General features: G+C 45.0%; 1 protein-coding gene across 1 annotated transcript; it reads right to left on the bottom strand.

The window, feature by feature from the left end:
• Window positions 1-13413: 13413 nt before the first annotated feature.
• On the bottom strand, window positions 13414-15229 carry LOC129531713 (guanine nucleotide-binding protein subunit alpha-11-like). The gene has a single exon (XM_055378530.2). The coding sequence runs from the start codon at window positions 15199-15201 to the stop codon at window positions 14122-14124; it is 1080 nt and encodes a 359-aa protein (XP_055234505.1). The 5' UTR covers window positions 15202-15229; the 3' UTR covers window positions 13414-14121.
• Window positions 15230-20554: the final 5325 nt, after the last annotated feature.

Below are 20554 nucleotides of genomic sequence, written 5' to 3'. Positions count from 1 at the left end.
GACGTGGCTTCCCGGAGCTGCGGCCGGCCGCGCCCAAAGGCCCACAGGCTGCGCTGCCCTTGCCAGCTGCTTCTGACCCGCGCCCAGAGCGCAGGACCTGGCGCTTGGCACTCTGCAGCCACCGGGATGAGGCTGAGAGCCGGTTTTCGGCCTCGTGGCGCCGCTGGGGCCACAGCCTGATTTCACCACCCCGTCGCCCAAGTCCTATGATGGGCAGGTGTGAGGAGGGGCAATCGGGGCATGCTGCCTGCATGCCACTCCGTGAGGAAGTTGAAATACGTGATCTCTTAAGATTCCTCCCAGTTCTTCACCTCATGAGACAAATATAAATCAAGTAACATTCGTTATTGTGATTAGAAAAGCTGCATTTACATTCGTTAGCCACTAGATGGGGACATGCCATTGTTACATGGCTGAAGGTTTCCCGTATTTATTTTTTATTTGGCCGCTAGAGGGCACGCCTGCACTGCACTTAAAGTTGACTGCTTTTAAGGAAAGACAAAGGAATTCTTGGATTTCTCCATTTTCCTCATCACCTGTGCTTATCAGAGAATTCCAGGGGCAAGCTACCCTTTCCAATTCATCACTAACTTATAAACAAAATTCTAAGGAGTAAGGAATGCTTCTTACTTACTTCCTATAACATATGTAAGAATGAACGCTCAAAATAAAAGTAATTTATTTAAAACTTGTGTTAAGTAATTATAACTGCAAAATTTTTGCTCATGTTTTTCATATGCTGTTCATTTGCAAATTCTTAGAAATCTACATATTCTGTTCATCTCAGCATTATTTATAACAGGGAAAAATTAGACACTAGCCAAAAATCTAAAAACAGGGAACAGTAAGGAAAAAGCAAATGGTTCTTTAAATCATCATCACTAAAAGTGGTTGTGACTTAAAATAATGACATAAAAGATGCTTCTACGTTGTTGAGTAAAACATCAAGATAAATTTAAAATTCTATTTCAAGCTTAACATATTCATTTAAAAAGAGAAAAGAAATTTTAGAGAGTTTATCTTGTTGGATTATCGGATGTTATTTTTCTCTTTTTAATGCCATATACTTTTCAAATTTTCAGTGGGCTGGTATTACTTTTGTATTTAAAAAAGAAAAATATAAGGAAAAAGAAACCTGTCACACACTTTCTAGTGGATTTTACTGATCAGTCATCTCTGTATTTCTGGCATCAGCAAACTGAGCCAGAAACTCAGTGACTCCCATTTCTTTCTTTTTTTTTTTTTTAAGACGGAGTCTTGCTCTGTCGCCCAGGCTAGAGTGCAGTGGCTCAAACTTGGCTCGCTGCAACCTCTGCCTCCCCGGTTCAAGTGATTCTTCTGCCTCAGCCTCCCAATTAGCTGGGATTACAGGTGCCCGCCACCACACCCGGCTAATTTTTGGATTTTAGTAGAAACAGGGTTTCACCATCTTGACCAGGCTGGTCTTGACTCCTGCCTGACCTTGTGATCCACTGGCCTCAGCCTCCCAAAGTGCTGGGATTAACAGACCTGAGCCACCGCGCCAGGCCAAGTGCCTCCCATTTCTTGTATTCACCTTTAAAACTCCTGCAATGAAGGACTCCCTCCTCCCTCATCTAACCTATTATGTGTGTGGTGAGTTCTGACTTGATATCATTCCTGATGTGAAACCGAAGTCTCCCTCTTCTAAGTCCATCCATTGGTTCAGTTCTGCCTTCTGACAGAGTCCACGCCAGACTTCACATTTCTCCCAATCGTCTTTGTCCTACAAGGGCTTTCTATTCTTCAAGCTAAAGAGATACCAGTGATTCCATTCGTTCATTCAGTTAACATTTAGGGGCCACATCTTGTGCTATGTCCTGAGATTTGCCAATGAGCAGAGCTCAGAGTATTGAAAAGACAAACACATACGCCAGGCATTTTACTATGCTGTGTTGTGTGCATGACAGGAGCACACAGGGCATCCAGGCACCAGTGAGAAGGGCCTTTCACCAGACTTGAGAGGTCAGCAAGGGTGCTCTGAGGAAACACCTTCTAAACTGAGAGCTGGAAAGAGTGAGACAGGAAAGCAGTAAGGGGTAGCGTTCTGAGGAGGAAATCTCCGAGGTGGGACAGGGATGCGTGTGGAGAGAATGCCCTTCCCATCCCCACTCTTCATGAAGTCTCTACTCTGTCAGGGTCTCTCTGCCCTGTGAGCTGCTTGAGGACAAAGACTGTTTTATAAAAATTTTTATTTCCTCCCTCTGTCTTCCTTAAACACCTAGCCCAGTGCCTGGAACATAAGAAGCCATAATGAATTTTTGTTAGATGAGTGAAGAGTGCTGAGTAGAGCAGAAATGTCACATGCCTCAGTTTAAACATGGGTCATCAGTTTTCTTTCTTTTTTAACATAGAAGTCAAGACTTGATGATCTCTTACAGCTTCAAGATACCATTAAAGATATAATCATCCTCATGTACTTGAGCTTTGTTTTCACCCATTGTTATGACTGCTGTCCATTGTTCCATGACACAATTCTCCATCTTTCTTCATTTTCTTCCATTTCAATTAACTCATTTATTTACATGTGGGAATGGAACATATAACATAAAATCCACAAGTAAGACTTCCCAGATCCTCAGCTTCTTTCTCTGGCATTAGCCACTGTTTCTAGTTTCATGAGCATCTGCTATGGTTTGAATGTATCCCCTCCAGAAATCAAATATTACGTATGTGATAGTATTAAGAGGTGGGGCCTTTTGGAGGTGATTAGGCTATGAGGGCTCTGCCTTCATGAATAGGATTAGATATGCTTAGAAAAAGGCATGATGGAGGAAGTTAGACTCCTTTTGCCCTTCGGTCTCCTGCCATGTGAGGACACAGCACCCCTTCTCTCTGGAAGACGCAGCCTTCAAGGCGACATCTTGGAAACAGAGACCAGACACTCACCTGACAATGAATCTAATGGCCCCTGGATTTTGGACTTCCCAGCCTCCAGAACTGTGAAAAAACAAATTTCTGTTGTTTATAAATTACTCAGTCTATGGTATTCTCTCATAGCAGCCCAAAACAGACAAGACTCTAGGAAATCAATTTGTATTCAGCACATCAACAAAATTCTTTACAAATGGGACTCCCCCCAATAGGTGGGTGTCACTAAAGAGAGGTGCCCATAAGCATGAGACAATGACCACGTGGCATGAGCAACGAACTACGATGAATCAGCACATGTTACCACCACTGAAGACAAAACTTACATGACTAGATGACAACAAAATAATTTCTTATAATGAATTTTTCATTGTATTTTTTCTTAACCTTCCCTCCATTTAGTCAGGAATCTGGCTCTGACTCACACCTGAAGGACAGACAAGGACTTTTGTTTCCAAAAGCATAAACTGAAAGGAGAACTCGCAGAGTCTACAGAAAAGAGAAAAGACATTTGTCAACAAAGAGTGTTTATTTATCTTTTTCAACTGGAGGGAAAGAGCAGGGATGAGGAGAGGAGATGCCTTCGGTATTGGAAAAAAACAATATTGTAGGGTTTTCCATCCCGGTACTAACAAAATTATAAAGGCCAATAAGAAATGACTGATAGCAATAAAACAAGAAAAGGGGCATAGCCTAATACAGTAAAGAAACTGGTGACTCAGAGAAAGGAAAAGAACATTCTGGAGCAAAATAGAGAGGGACAGCATTTAGCTCCTAAGTTCCTGTTCCATCCTCCAGCCCCACCCTCCACGTCCATCTCCAAATCCGGGAGAATTTTTACTAACACACCCAAAAGCATAGTGAAGCACACTGACACTGAAGGGTGTCCTTATACGATCCTCCACTTGCTGGTGACTGGTGGAAACAGATGCTGGGGAGAAACAGGAGAAACAAGGTGGAGGGACATCAGGGTGCACTTCCTCTAAGAGAAGTCAAGGCTACACATGGAATGAGGAAAGCAAACCAATGCCCAGGGGAGTCCTCATGGTACTGAAACTGGAAGAGCCATCTGTTGCCCAAGCATTCTAACCAGTGCTCAGAGCCCTCAGCTGCCCTTTCCCTCTACTGTCTCCGCATTCTCTTGGGCTACCAGTAAAAGTGGAGATGTTAATGGGCTCCAATCAAAGGCCACCATGAACACACCTGTAGTGAAGAAGTGAGTTATTACTGGTTAAGTGAGGGAGAATACAAACTACAGGGAACGGTGTGGTGTCTCACTAAGAGGACATCAGAAAGGACTTAGAAGATTTGGGGTTGTGTTAGGCAATAATCTGGGAGAAGGGTTTAAGGAAATGGGGCTTTGTTCTGAATTGGGTGTTGTCAGGAAGTGGGGGTAATTCTAGCATAGCAGGGTATCTTAATAAATCTTATGTAGAAAGATGTAAACCTGTATTAAAGCCTTAATGGGTTAAGGCTATAATTGGTAAAGAACGTTAAAGCTGTAGTTGGTGAAGAAACAGTAGTTACTCATCTTAGCTAGAATAGAGAGACATTGGTCATTTGTGTGATATGAACAATGCTCATGCTTTGCTCATGCTCAGACATGATTATGAAGAGGTCTTGTTTTTGTCTTAAGTATTGGCACAAAATGATATGGTCTGAAGCAGATGTTCTATGGAATTGTTTATGCTCACAAGAGAAGATCAACATCCATCTGTGGGTGCCAGGCAGCTCACAGCATCGCCAACACCCAGCAGATAGGACCAGGTCAACTCCTGGCTGCCAGACACACCTCTTCTCTTTCTCAGAGGAACACAAAATACCCAATGCTCATTCCGTAGCTCAACAGGAAAACACATTCTCAGGTGAGCTGGAAAGAAAGTCGCTCATCTAATAATGACACAATTTTAAAAGACTGGTCAATTCAACTACATCAAAGACAAACAAAACAAAATTTTTTGCATGGCAAGAAAAGACTACCACCACAGTCAGAAAACAAATGAAAGAGTGGGAAAATAGGTTTGCAACTTATATCATAGACAAAGGGGTACTATCTCTAATATACAAATAGTTCTTACAAATTTAGGGGAAATAGACCAACAATATATTGAAAAAATTAAAAAGATACGCATAGAGATTTCATAGGAAAATAATTGGAAGTTGATCTTAAACATGTGAAAAGACACACAACAAGGCTCATAAGAAGATAAGTGTAAATTAAACATATTTCTATGCTCTGTTGTTAGGTGCATACACACATGCAGGATTGTCATGTCTTCTTGGAGAATTGACTCCTTTTTCTTAGGTAATGTCCTTCTTTATCTATGGTAACTTTTATTGCTCTTTAAGGCTGCTCTGCCTGAAATTAATAGAGATATGTTGGGGGTGTTTTTGATAAGTGTTAGTATGGTATATCTTTCTGTATCCCTTTAATTTATGCAGGTGCATCTTTATATTTAGAATGTGTTTCTTGTAGACTACATATAATTGAGTCCGACTTTTTAATCTACACTGACAATCTCTTTTATTTTATTTCTTTCTTCCCACCTTTTATTTTAGGTTCAAGGGGTACATGAGAAGGTTTTTTTTTTTCTCATATGATCTTTTATTATACTTTAAGTTCTAGGGTACCTGTGCACAACGTGCAGGTTCGTTACATATGTATACATGTGCCATGTTGGTGTACTGCACCCATTAACTTGTCATTTACATTAGGTGTATCTCCTAATGCTATCCCTCCCCCCTCCCCTTACCCCATTGACAGGTCCTGGTGTGTGATGTTCCCCATCCTGTGTCCAAGTGTTCTCATTGTTCAATTCCCACCTATGAGTGAGAACGTGCGGTGTTTGGTTTTCCGTCCTTGCGATAGTTTACTCAGAATGATGGTTTCCAGCTTCATCCATGTCCCTACAAAGGACATGAACTCATCCTTTTTTATGGCTGCATAGTATTCCACAGTGTATATTTGCCACATTTTTTAAATCCAGTCTATCATTAATGGACATTTAGGTTGGTTCCAAGTCTTTGCTATTGTGAATAGTGCCACAATAAACATACGTGTGCATGTGTCCTTATAGCAGCATGATTTATAATCCTTTGGGTATATACCCAGTAATGGGATCACTGGGTCAAATCGTATTTCTAGTTCTAGATCCTTGAGGAATTGCCACACTGTCTTCCACAATGGGTAAACTAGTATACAGTCCCACCAACAGTGTAAAAGTGTTGCTATTTCTCCATATCCTCTCCAGCACCTGTTGTTTCCTGACTTTTTTAATGATCGCCATTCTAACTGGTGTGAGATGGTATCTCATTGTGGTTTTGATTTGCATTTCTCTGATGGCCAGTGATGATGAGCATTTTTTCATGTGTCTGTTGGCTGCATAAATGTCTTCTTTTGGGAAGTGTCTGTTCATATCCTTCGCCCACTTTTTGGTGGGGTTGTTTGATTTTTTCTTGTGAAATTGTTTAAATTCTTTGTAGATTCTGGATATTAGCCTTTTGTCAGATGGGTAGATTGTAAAAATTTTCTCCCATTCTGTAGGTTGCCTGTTCACTCTGATGGTAGTTTCTTTTGCTGTGCAGAAGCTCTTTAGTTTAATTAGATCTCATTTGTCAATTTTGGCTTTTGTTGCCATTGCTTTTGGTGTTTTAGTCATGAAGTCCTTGCCCATGCCTATGTCCTGAATGGTATTGCCTAGGTTTTCTTCTAGGGTTTTTATGGTTTTAGGTCTGACATTTAAATCTTTAATCCATCTTGAATTAATTTTTGTATAAGGTGTAAGGAAGGGATCCAGTTTCAGCTTTCTGAATATGGCTAGCCAGTTTTCCCAGCACCATTTATTAAATAGGGAATCCTTTCCCCATTTCCTGTTTTTGTCGGGTTTGTCAAAGATCAGATGGTTTTAGATGTGTGATATTATTTCTGAGGGCTCTGTTCTGTTCCATTGGTCTATATCTCTGTTTTGGTACCAGTACTATGGTGTTTTGGTTACTCTAGCCTTGTAGTATAGTTTGAAGTCAGGTAGCGTGACACTTCCAGCTTTGTTCTTTTGGCCTAGGATTGTCTTGGCAATGCAGGCTCTTTTTTGGTTCCATATGAACTTTAAAGTAGTTTTTTCCAATTCTGTGAAGAAAGTCTTTGGTAGCTTGATGGGGATGGCATTGAATCTATAAATTACCTTGGGTAGTATGGCCATTTTCATGATATTGATTCTTCCTATCCATGAGCATGGAATGTTCTTCCATTTGTTTGTGTCCTTTTTCATTTCGTTGAGCAGTGGTTTGTAGTTCTCCTTGAAGAGGTCCTTCACATCGCTTGTAAGTTGGATTCCTAGGTATTTTATTCTCTTTGAAGCAATTGTGAATGGGAGCTCACTCATGATTTGGCTCTCTGTTTGTCTGTTATTGGTGTATAGGAATGCTTGTGGTTTTTGCACATTGATTTTGTATCCTGAAACTTTGCTGAAGTTGCTTATCAGCTTAAGGAGATTTTGGGCTGAGACGATGGGGTTTTCTAAATATAAAATCATGTCATCTGCAAACAGGTTAATTCTTATAAACCAAGCTGACCTAATAGCCATCTATTTGGCTATTTAAGGTTAAATATTGTTTAACCTTAAATACAACATTTAAGGTTAATATTGTTATGTGTGAATTTGATCCTGTCATTGTTATAATGTTAGGTGGTTATTTTGCTCATTAATTGATGCAGTTTCTTCCTAGCATCGATGGTCTTTACAATTTGGCATGGTTTTGCAGTGGCTGGTACCGGTTGTTCCTTTCCATGTTTAGTGCTTCCTTCAGGAGCTCTTGTAAGGCCGGCCGGGTGATGACAAAATCTCTCAGCATTTTCTTTTCTGTAAGGGATTTTATTTCTCCTTCACTTATGAAGGTTAGTTTGGCTGGATATGAAATTCTGGGTTGAAAATTCTTTTCTTTAAGAATGTTGAATATTGGCCCCCACTCTCTTCTTGCTTGTAGAGTTTCTGCTGAGAGATCTGCTGTTAGTCTGATGGGCTTCCCTTTGTGGGTAACCCGAACTTTCTCTCTGGCTGCCCTTAACATTTTTTCCTTCATTTCAACTTTTGGTGAATCTCCAAGACAATTATGTGTCTTGGAGTTGCTCTTCTCAAGAGTATCTTTGCGGTGTTCTCTGTATTCCTGAATTTGAATGTTGGCCTGCCTTGCTAGGTTGGGGAAGTTCTCCTGGATAATATCCTGAAGAGTGTTTTCCAACTTGGTTCCATTCTCCCTGTCACTTTCAGGTACACCAATCACATGTAGATTTGGTCTTTTCACATAGTCCCATATTTCTTGGAGGCTTTGTTCATTTCTTTTTACTCTTTTTCTCTAAACTTCTCACTTCATTTCATTCATTTGATTTTCAATCACTGATACCCTTTCTTCCACTTGATTGAATCAGCTACTGAAGCTTGTGCCTGCATCATGTAGTTCTCATGCCATGGTTTTCAGCTCCATAAGGTCATTTAAGGTCTTCTCTACACTGCTTATTCTAGTTAGCCATTTGTCTAATCTTTTTTCAAGGGTTTTAGCTTCTTTGTGATGGGTTTGAACATCCTCCTTTAGCTCAGATAGGTTGTTTTTTTTTGTTGTTTGTTTGTTTGTTTGTTTTTTGAGAGGGAGTCTCTGTCACTCAGGCTGGAGTGCAGTGGCACGATCTCAGCTCACTGCAAGCTCCACCTCCCGGGTTCTGGCCATTCTCCTGCCTCAGCCTCCCAAGTAGCTGGGACTACAGGCACCCGCCACCATGCCCAGCTAATTTTTTGTAGTTTTAGTAGAGACAGGGTTTCACCATCTTAGCCAGGATTGTCTCGGTCTCCTGACCTTGTGATCCACCTGCTTTGGCCTCCCAAAGTGCTGGTATTACAGGCATGAGCCACCACACCCAGTGGAGAAGTTTGTTATTATCGATCATCTGAAGCCTTCTTCTCTCAACTCCTCAAATTTATTCTCCATCTAGCTTTGTTCCATTGCTGGCAAGGAGCTGTGTTCCTTTGGAGAAGAGGTGCTCCGATTTTTAGAATTTTCAGCTTTCTGCTCTGGTTTCTCCCCATCTTTGTGGTTTTATCTACCTTTGGTCTTTGATGATGGTGACGTACAAATGGGGTTTTGGTGTGGATGTCCTTTCTGTTTGTTAGCTTTCCTACTAACAGTCAGGACCCTCAGCTGCAGGTCTGTTGGAGTTTGCTGGAGGTCCACTCCAGACCCTGTTTGCCTGGGTATCACCAGCGGAGGCTGCAGGACAGCAAATATTGCAGATCGGCAAATGTTGCTGCCTGGTCCTTCCTCTGGAAGCTTCATCTCAGAGGGGCACCCGGCTGTATGAGGTGTCAGTTGGCCCCTACTGGGAGGTGCCTCCCAGTTAGCTACTTGGGGGTCAGGGACCCATGTAAGGAGGCAGTCTGTTCATTCTCAGATCTCAAACTCCGTGCTGGGAGAACCACTACTCTCTTCAAAGCTGTTAGACAGGGACGTTTTCACATGTGAAGGTTTATTATTACATCAGTAAACTGCATGTCATGGGAGTTTGGTGTACTGGCCATTTTGTTCCACAAGTAATAAGCAGAGTACTCAATAGGTAGTTTTTCAATCCTCATCCTCCTCCCAACCTCCACCCTTAAGTAGGCCCCGGATGTCTGATGTTCCCTTCTATGTGTCCATGTATACTCAGTGTTTAGCTCCCACTTATAAGTGAGAACATTCATTATTTGGTTTTCTGTTCCTGTGTTAATTCACTTAGGATGATGGCCTCCAGCTCTATCCATGTTGCTGCAAAGGACATTGATTGCATTCCTTTTTATGGCTCTGTGGTATTCCATAGTGTATATATAGTCTATCATTGATGGGCATCTAGGTTGATTCCATGTCTTTGCTATTTGTGAATTGTGCTGCGATGAACATATGCCTGTATGTGTCTTTATGGTAGAATGGCTTATATCCCTTTGGGTATACACTCAGGAATGGAATTGCTGGGTTGAATGGTAGTTTTGTTTTAAGTTCTTTGATAAATCTCCAGACTACTTTTCACAGTGGCTGAACTAATTTATGTTCTGACCAGCAGTGTATCAGCATTCTCTTTTCTCCACAACCTCTCCAGCATCTGTTATTTTTTTACTTTTTATAATAGCCATTCTGACTGGTGTGAGATGGTATCTCATTGTGGTTTTGATATTGAGTACTTTTTCATATGTTTGTTGGCTGTGCAGATGTCTTTTGAGAAGTGTCTGTTCATGTCCTTTGCCATTTTTAGTGGGGTTGTTTGTTTTTTCCTTGTTGATTTAAGTTCCTTATAGATTCTAGATATTAGACTTTTGTTAGATGCATAGGTTGTAGACATTTGCTTTCATTCTATAGGTTGTGTGTTTACCCTGTTGATAGTTTTTTTGCTTTGGAAAATCTCTGTCTTAGTTGGTGTATTTAGACCACTGGCATTCAAAATGATTATTGACATAGTTAGAGTAATATCTACCACATCTGTTATTGTTTTTCTATTTGTTGCCTTGTTATTTGTTCCTATATTTTTGTCTTCCACTCTTTTTTTGCCTTTTGTGATTTTAATTCCACATTTTATATGACCAAAAAATAAATACATTGTCAACATATTTCTGCTATGGTCTCAATATGTTCCCTTGAAATTTAATCACCAATATAAGAAGTGAGGCCCTTGGGAGATGATTAAGTCATAAGGGTGGAGCCCTCATTACTGGATTAGTGCTGTAATAAAATAGGTGAGAGGGGGCTATTCACCTTTTCCACCACACAAGGACACAGCAAGAAGGTACCATCTTGGAAGCAGAGAGTGAGCCCTTATCAGACACCAAATCTGCTCTTGCCTTGATCTTGGACTTCCCAGCCTCCAGAACTATGAAAAATAAATTTCTCATATTTATAAATTATGCAGTCTAAATTATTTTGTTATAGCAGCCCAAGTGGAGGAAGGCAACTTCTTTTAAAAAAAAATACTTTTCTTCTTATTTTTTTCACTTCTTTTAGTGTTTTCCTTAGATTTACAATGTACATCTACAACTAATGCAAATCCATTTTCAAATAGCATACACTACTTCATGGGTTGTACCAAGTACCTTATAATAACAAAATAATCCCAATTCCTGCCTCCTATCTCTTATATCACTATTGTCATTCATTTCACTTATACATAAGCATACTTAAGTATATATGTTTCTGTGGATATATATACACATATATGAATACATAATTGAATACATTCTTGCTATTATTATTTTGAACAAACTGTTATCTGTTAGATCAATTTGGAATAAAAAATAAGTTACTATTTTATCTTATCTTCACTCATTCCTTCTTTAGTGCTCTCTTTCTTTATATAGATCCAAGTTTCTTTCTTTTTTTTTTTTTTTTGCATTTAGGAACAAAATTTATTCCAATTTAAAACAGAGTTCATTTCAGGAGAAAGATACGAAAAGTCGACTTCCATCGGTGTCTGGATTAAGGGTCAGGGCCGGTGGCTGTGGGAGGTGACACTGAGCCGCTCCTCAGCCCCTCCTCCCATCCCCAACGCGCACAGCACATGCATTTCAAATGGTAAAAGGCTTAAAAAGAGCTTGTATAGAATATTCTTTTTTAAATAGATTAAGGTTGAAATTGTCTGAAATCAGGACTGTGTAATATACAAGTATCACCGGGTCCCGTCCACCAGGCCGGCCACAGGATCTGCTGCCACCACTGGGGGACATTGGCACGGGGATGCCCCCCTGGGGGAGCCGGGGGACCCAGGGCATGGGTTTGCAGTGGCCGGGGGCCGCTGCCGCCTGGGCGTGACATGGTCGGAGAAGGTGGTCGGCACTCACGAGAAAGCGTTGGCAGGTGAGATTCACCAAGGTAAAAACACACACCCCACATGCCCACATGTGGTCCCACACGTGGCAAGGGTGGGGGTTGGCTGTCCTTGCCCCTGGGTGCCACTGGCACGAGAACCACTGCCTGGGACTCTCCTGGGGCAGGCACCCCTGCCCTGGGCCTGCAACACCTACCTCCGCTTTTTTGGGGGGCAGGGGATCAGGCACTCAGACCCAGAGGATCCAGGCCAAGACGTTTTGGCGGCCCCAGCCCGGCTCTGGGATGCTTGGCACACCCCCTCCCTGGGAAGGCCTAATACTTAGCCCCGCAGCGCCCCGGCCTGCGTGCTAGGCAACTCCACCCTCAGGCCACGGCCAGGTCACCTTGTGCAATCTGGGCCCTCGGAGATGCCACAAGCACTGGCCCCCCAGAGGGCTCCGCTGCTGGAAAAGGTTGTAGCGGCCCTGCCAGGGGTGGCCCCATCTGCTCCCCCAGGGCACCGCCGGGCCCCAGCACTCGCCACGGGGGGCTTCTGGCGCCAACCCTCTTACGTAGACACCTGGCACAAAAAAAGGACGCTTCCGGGTGAGACAGAAGTGGTGTGGGGAAGCCCGGGCGGGGGGGTCCCGCCAGCCCCGTCTCCCCATGGGGCTGATCACCAGAAATGTAGCTGCCCTGACCTGGTCTCCCCTGACCCCTCCACGGGGCTCCCCGCTCTTCTGCCCCCGGAAGCCAGCAGACAGCCCTGCGGACTAGGAGGCCAGGGCAGGCCTGACAGTGGCGGGCAGGCAGGCGGGAACTGCTGGTCGGAGTGGTCGTATTTTGGGGCTGTTTCTTTTGTCATCTGTCGAGGCCAGAAGCAGCCGTGCAGGGTCCCGGTGTGGCGGCGGGCGAAGGCAGCACAGGCGATCCATCCCTGGGACAGCTGTGGGAAGCCCGGAACCACAGGGCGCTGTAGTGTTCAGTCAACAGCAGACGAAAAAGCCACCTCCCCAAACACAGTCCCCTCGTTCCCCACCTTCCGAGTCTCTCGGGGAGAACCAGTCTCGGTGCCTCAGTGCCTCAAGGGGCCCCGGGAGGCGGCCCCCGGGGCTGTGGCTCAGTGCGGCGTGGCCTGGAGGGCTCCCCCTCGGGCCGTGGCCGTGGCCAGCCAGGCCTGGAAGCTGCCCAGGCCGGTGCCTGCCGCCACCTTCCACGCGCCCCTGGCCAAAGTGCGAGTGCCGGCTTCCCGCTCCCCGGAGGCGGCGCTTGGGGGCGGGCACAAGTGCTTGGGACAAGGCCACGCACAGAGCTGCCGGCCACGTCCCTCTCTCTGCCTCTCGGGTACACACCTGAGAATATTCTGTAAAAGTCCCCACCCACCCTCACTGTTTCCAAATTGGTGACATCACAAAGCGGAACAAAACAGAAACGCCCCCATCCAAGTGGCCTTTCTCCCAGCGTCACCGGGGGACCATCCCTCCAGCCGCCCAGCCCACGTGGGCTCCGGTGGGGTGCGCTCCAGCCAGGGCAGGGTGGCCGTGCAGCCCTCTGGAGTCCCCGGGCAGCCCCAAGCAGCCAGGGTTGGCCCCGGAGGCACAGCCCAGAGGACCCCCCGTGGCTCCAGCCCGGGGACCCTTCCCAGCCTCTGCAGAGGCACGGGGAACCCGGCCATGAGAGAGGGCCCAGGGTGTTTCTTCAACCTGTGAGTCAGGTGTTCTTTTTCCTCAAAAAAATAAAATAAAATAAAAGGTTAGGCACTTCCCAGGGTGGGCGACCGAGGGAGCCCCCCACCCCCTCTTCAGGAGTCCAGTGGGCAAAGCACAGCATTGATTGGTGAAGAGGCGAGGCGCGCTGGGCGTCAATAACTTAAAAAAGGGTACAAACGTCCGTCTCCGAGTCTCCACGCCTTTCGTGATGAAGAAAAGAAGTGGGCAGGAGAAAGAAAAAGCACGTGGGGTTGGAAGGACGGCCACGGGGGGCTGCGGCGTGGGAGCGCGTGACTGGCTGCGGGGCGGGGCCCCATGCTGGCTGGCGGGGGCTCTGTGAGGCCCAGAGTCACTGGGGGCACGGGGCGCTTGTGTGTTTTATGTTTCGTTGCTTTTTTTCTTTCTTTCTTTCTTTTTTTTTTTTTTTTTTTAGAAAAAAGCGAGCCATAAGTCAAGGCCAGAAAAAGGCTGCCTTTGCCGTTGACAAAAGGTGAGAAGGTGCGCGAAGTGTACGGAGGGAGAGATGTACATCCCCTGATAACTGTGAAATAAAAACCATTTGTTAAAAATATGGAAAAAAAAAATCTCCTCCCGCGGGCAGAGGCCCCGGCCCGGACTCGGCAGTGCCACCCGCCCGGCAGCCGCAGGCTCCGTAGAAGGAAGGTCCTGCCCCGTGTCTCCATCCCGTCTCCCTGGGCCTGGGCGCTCAGACCAGGTTGTACTCCTTGAGGTTGAGCTGCAGGATGGTGTCCTTCACGGCCGCGAACACAAAGCGGATGTTCTCCGTGTCGGTGGCACACGTGAAGTGTGAGTAGATGATCTTGTCGCTGTTGGGGTTCAGGTCCACGAACATCTTCAGGATGAACTCCCGCGCCGCCTGGGCGTCCCGCTGGGGACCGTCGAACTCGGGGAAGTAGTCCACCAGGTGCGAGTACAGGATCTTGTCCTCCAGCAGGTCCTTCTTGTTGAGGAAGAGGATGACGGAGGAGTTCTGGAACCGGGGGTAGGTGATGATGGTCCGGAACAGGGCTTTGCTCTCCTCCATCCGGTTCTCGTTGTCCGACTCCACCAGGACTTGGTCGTATTCGCTGAGGGCAACGAGAAACATGATGGATGTCACGTTCTCAAAGCAGTGGATCCACTTCCTCCGCTCTGACCGCTGGCCCCCCACATCCACCATCCGGAAGATGATGTTCTCCAGGTCGAAAGGGTACTCGATGATGCCGGTGGTGGGCACGCGGACCCGCAGCACGTCCTGCTGGGTGGGCAGGTAGCCCAAGGTGGCGATGCGGTCAACGTCGGTCAGGTAGTACTTGGCGGAGTCGGAGAGCTGGTACTCGCGCCTGCGGTCGTAGCATTCCTGGATGCCCGGGTCCTCCCACAGGGTCTTGATGGCGCTGACGTACTGATGCTCGAAGGTGGTCACCTTCTCCACGTCCACCTCCCGGATCAGGAGCGCATTGGCCTTGTTCTGCTCGTACTTGTAGAGGATCTTGAGCGTCTCCATGGCTCGGATCATGGCCTGCATGGCGGTGAAGATGTTCTGGTAGACGAGCTTGGTGAAGCCGCGCTTGTCCTCCTCCGAGTAGCCGGCGCCATGGATGATGCGCATCTGCTTGATGAACGTGCTCTTCCCGCTCTCGCCCGTGCCGAGCAGCAGCAGCTTGAGCTCGCGCCGGGCGTCGCGCTTGTCCCGCCGCAGCTGCTTCTCGATCTCGGCGTTGATCCGCTTGGACTCCTTCACCTCATCGCTCAGGCAACACGCCATCATGGACTCCAGAGCCATCGTCCCGGCCCCGGCCGACGCGGCCGCCTGCCCGCCGCCGCCCCCCGGCCCCCGGCCCCCGGCCCCCGGCCCTCGGCCCCGGGCCGGCCCGCCCCGCCTCGGCCGCCGCCTGGCGAGCCGCCGGGTCCCCGCTCGGGCCGCGCCAGCCGCGGACTCTAGATCCAAGTTTCTGACTTGTATGTTTTTATTTCCCTTGGAAGAACTTCTTTCAGGATTTCTTACAAGGCACATGTACTACAATAAGTTCCCTCAATTTTTGTTTGTGTGAGAAGTCTGTATTTCTTCTTCAGTTTTGAGGAATAATTTTACAGGGTACAGAATTCCAGGTTGTTTATTTTTTTCTCTCAAGATGTTAAATATTTCACTTCACACTCTTCTTGTTTGCATGGTTTCTGAGGGGAAGGCAGATGTTATCCTTATCTTTGCTCCCTATAGGTAAGGTGGCTTTTTCCTCTGGCTTCTTTCAATAGTTTTTGTTTCTTTGTTTCTTTGTTTGTTTGGAACAGAGTCTCGCTTTGTCACCACGCTGCAGTGCAGTGGTGCAATGTCAGCTCACTGCAACCTTGCAACCTTCACCTCCTGGGTTCAAGTGATTCTCCTGTCTCAGCCTCCCAAGTAGCTGGGATTACAGGCACCCACCATTATGTCCAGCTAATTTTTGTGTTTTTGGTAGTGATGAGGTTTTGCCATGTTGGCCAGACTGGCTCAAACTCCTGACCTCAAGTGATACACCCACCTTGACCTCTGATCAACCTGCCTTGGCCTCCAGTAGTGTTTTATTTATCTTTGATTTCTAGTTTGAATATGCTATACCTGGGTGGAATTTTTTGTCATTTATTCTTGTTGGTGTTCACAGAGCTTCCTGGATCTATGGTTTGGTGCCTGATATTAATTTGGTGAAAATCTCTGTCATTATTCTTTTTTTATTTATTTATTTAAAAGGTGGGGTCTCGCTGTGTTGGTCAGGCTGGAGTGCAGTGGCCTTTCACAGGTGTGGTCAGCAAGGGAATTTTGACCTGCTCTGTTTCTGACCTGGGCCAATTCTCCCCTCCTTAGGCAACCTGGTGTTCCCCCATTCCCTGGAGGTCACCATACTAATGCCAAACTTAGTGCAGACACCCAATCGGCATAGTGCACTGCAGCCCAGAACTCCTGTACAGACTCAAGCGATCCTTCTGCCTCAGCCTCCCAAGTACCTGGGACTACAGGTGTGTGCCACCACATCTATTTATTTTTTGAGACAGGGTCTCACTCTGTCGCCCAGGCTGGAGTGCAGTGGTGCAATCATGGCTCACTGCAGATTTGACCTCCCGGGCTTACATGATCCTTTCACCTCACCCCACTGAGTAGATGGGACCAGAGGTGTGCACCATGCACCCCTAATTTTTTAATTTTCTTGTAGAGATGGGGTCTCCCTATGTTACTCAAGCTATTATTGTTTTAAATATTTTTTCTGTTTCTTTCTCTTCTCTTTGTTTCTCTTCTCTTTCTTGCATCCCCATTATGTGTATGTTATTTTTTTCATAGTTGTCGCACAGTTCTTGAATAGTCTGTTTCACTTTTTCAGTCTCTTTGTTCTTTGCTTTTCTGTCCTGGAAGTTTCTATTGATATATCCTCAAGCTTAGAGATTCTCTCTTCAGCCATGTCCATTACACTCATGGGCCTATCAAAGGTATTTTTCATCACTAGAACAGTGTTTCTCATCTCTAGCTTTTCTTTTTATTCTTTCTTAGGATTTCCATCTCTCTGCTTCACGGGTTCTACTTTATTCATTAGAGCCCTTAGTATATTAGTTATAGTTGTTTTAAATTCCCGGTCTGATAAGTCTAACACTCCTGCCATATCTGAGTCTGGGTCTGATGCTTGCTCTTTTTCTTCAAACTTTGTGTTTTGCCTTTTAGTATGACTTGTAATTTTTTTCTTGACATCAGACATGAGGTACTGGGTAAGAGGAACTGCAGTTAGTAGGCCCTATAGTAATGTCGTAGTAAGGTGGCAAAGAACAGAAGAGTGATCACAGTCCTATGATTAGGTCTCAGCCTTTTAGTGATCCTCTGTCTCTGAAATGTTAACTTCACAAGTGCTTCTTGGTTTTCCCCCTTTGGATGGAACAGGACAGTTAGAGCTCTGTATACACCTAAAAAACATAAGCAAATATTGAACTTTAGCCAATGTATGCATGTTGAAATGTTTGAGGGGGGCAGGGAAAGTGTACTGATGTCTGTAACTTACTTTGAAAGTCATCAAAAGACAAGATGGATTGATAGATAGGTGGAAGGATAGATGGACATGTGATAAGGAAACTATAGTAAAACGTAAATTTAAGGTCTAGGTGGTGAGTATACAGGTTTTCATTGTACTTTTTTTCCAACTTTTTTGTATGTTTGAAAATTTCATAATACAATGTTCAAAAAATAAGCCCAACAGCCTAAGGAGATAGGTCAGAGTCAGTAGGATGAAATTTAATGTCAGTGAAGGGCAAGTGGTCTCTTCAGGTGTAGATGCTCTTTTGCTTAGGTGAAGAATGAGGAAGTCATTTTCTGTCAGCTCTTCATGTACATAAGGAATGGGTTGCACTCAAGGTAATTATGATGTGCTTCTGTAAGAGATGCTGAATTCATAGATGTTTCTGTAATCTCTGGACAAGGAATTGGGCATGCTATCCTACTCCAGACGATTCACATCCTCTTAAGGTGAGATATCCCACTTTCTAAGAGACTTTGGCAAATGAGTCATATCAGTCAGGATGGGCTGAGTTTTGCCGCAATAACAAAAGACTCCCAAATCTCAGTGTCATCTGCCTCATATTCCACATCCAATGTGAGTTGGCTGTGGCTCGATCCATGTCGTTTTTACTCTGGGACACAAGCTGACAGAGTGGTTTTTATTTAGAGCATTCTATCTAGTAGCAGAGGGAAAAGAGACATGGCAAACACAGGCCGGCTTTTACAGAAGCCTTGTAAGGGGTCTATGATGCTCCTACCCACATAGCATCGGCCAAAACAAGTCTGATGGCCAGGCCTCAGTTCAGCTAGATGTGAACACCCCATCCTCCAGCAGGAGGAGGCACAGCTGCTGATGACCAACGGTGACTGAATCTACCCCAAGGAGATTATCAGAATGATGTGAGGTCTAAGAAAGGTGAGGGAACTAGGGGAGAGGTGGCAGAGGAATGACATGCTGGTTTTATTCAAACATTTTAGAAAATGCAAGACAAGATGTGCTCTGCACAGCTCCAGGGGCAAGCTGAAGACATTTCTACCAGCTAGGAGTCACAGGCTTCAGGTTGTCACAGGAAGCACATTCTGACAGGAAGGACTACCCGGCATTAGGGAACACCGAGGGCACGTTGTTACCTGGGCTGCTCCATGCACCCAGGACAGTGATGACACTTGAAGACAGAGTTGCCTTCCATTCTCCCCCTCCCCATAAAATACTGGGCCCAGCCGCCCACACAGCAGTGAGCTCCCTATCCCTGAAAAAATGTAAGCAGAGCCTGGGTGCTCCTGGACAGAGGGCTGTGAATGGAGCCCCTGCATCGCAGGGTGAGGCCAGACCACAGCAAGCCAGAGGAGGGTGTGTCTAGCCCAGGGTACACGTAGGACAGATAACTTGGCAGGGATGCTGTGCTCCTTCTTGCTAACATGTGCCCCTCTCAAGCTGCCAGGAAAAAAAAAATCACATAATGAGGTTGCTAAGATCTACAGAAAGAATGAATCTTCTATCCATGAAATTGTGAAGAAGGGAAAAGAAATTTGTGCCAGTTTTGCTGTCATACCTCAAAATGCAAAACTTATGGCTACAGTGTGTGAGAAGCGTTTAGGGTAGAAAAAGCATTAGATTTGTGAGTGGAAGATGTCAACAGAAACGTATTCTGATTGACAGCAACCGTGTAGCACCACATTAACTTCATCTGGATTAAATTTGTTCACTGGCATCTATGTATAGGAAAAGACATGGCAGATGTAGAGTTTGGTACTATCTGCAGTTTCAGGCATCTGCTAGGGGTCTTTGAAGATATCCCCCAAGGATACTCCATATAAATGAAATCATCCAATATGTACTCATTTTTAATCTACCCTTTTTCACTCCAAATAATTATCTTGATATATATCCATGTTGTATCAATAATTTGTCCCTTTTTATTGCTGGGTAGTATTCCCTAGTGTGGCTATACACAGAGTGTTTACACATTCACCTGTTAATGGAAAATTGGGTGGTTTCCAGTTTGGGGATTTTACAAAAAGCCTGCTGTGAACACTTATGAATACATCTTTGCATGAGCATATTTTTCTTATTTCTCATGTAATTACTATCAAACAAAAATATAAATCTGGATTCCATAAAAAGAGAATTTATTCAAAAGGATTGTTGTGGGGGTGTGGGGGGGACTATTACAATAAGGAGACAGTCTAACAATGTGATCCTCAAGTGTCTCAGAGGTTAGGCAAAGGGCTGACCTTGTATAGGGAGGTGTAAACGTGGCTAGAAAGAACTGTTATGGGAAAGTGAGGTGAGCGAGAGTGTCATGATCGAGCAGGTCTTACCCTGCAGACAGCCTGTTCTCAGGAGGGACCCTCAGGAGGGTGGTGGGTTGGCACAAGCTGCGGGTGGGCCAAAGCTCAGGGGCTTGGAGAAGGAGAGAATCTGAACCAAGGTTTGGTTACAGGCATTTTGTTCTTATTGATCTGTGGGGACAAACAGTCCAGCTAATCATTTATGATGCCAAGAATGGGAATTTAGAGGGTCTGTGTATGGTCTTGTCATGAGGGGACATTCAGGATTCTTATCCAAGCTATATGGAAAGTCACTGGTTCTTTCCAGTAGGGTGTTTTCTGGAACAAAGGAGTGGAGGGATTCCTTAACCTTCACTATTTCTAGGAGCAAAGGGCTAAGGTACAACTCAATACTGTCAATAGTTAGGATTGAAATGGCTAGGTCATATGGTAGGAGTATGTTTAACTCTTCATACACTGCCAAATGATTTTCAATTGTAGTGATACTATTTTATAATCCCATAAGCAGTGTACAAGAATCCCAGGTCCTCCACATTCTTGCGAATACTTGGTATAATCAGTCTTCTTTGTCCATTCTAGTAGGTGTGAGATGGTGTCACATTGTGCTTGTAATTTGCATATCCTTAATGATTAATGATGTTGAGCATCTTTTCATGTCTTAATTTTCTATCTGTATATCTTCTTTGGTGAAGTGTCTGTTCAAATATTTTGTCCATTTAAAAAATTGAATTGTTTGATTTTATCTATTGATTTTAAGTGCTCTTTCTATATTCTGGATACAAGTCTTTTATCAAATATAGCCTCTGAAGATCTTTTCTTTCAGGCTGTAACTTAG

Source organism: Gorilla gorilla, chromosome 12, assembly GCF_029281585.2.
Source record: "Gorilla gorilla gorilla isolate KB3781 chromosome 12, NHGRI_mGorGor1-v2.1_pri, whole genome shotgun sequence".
Taxonomy (NCBI): domain Eukaryota; kingdom Metazoa; phylum Chordata; class Mammalia; order Primates; family Hominidae; genus Gorilla; species Gorilla gorilla.
The sequence above is the reverse complement of the archived record's forward strand: the minus strand, read 5'-3'. Positions and strand labels throughout refer to the sequence as shown.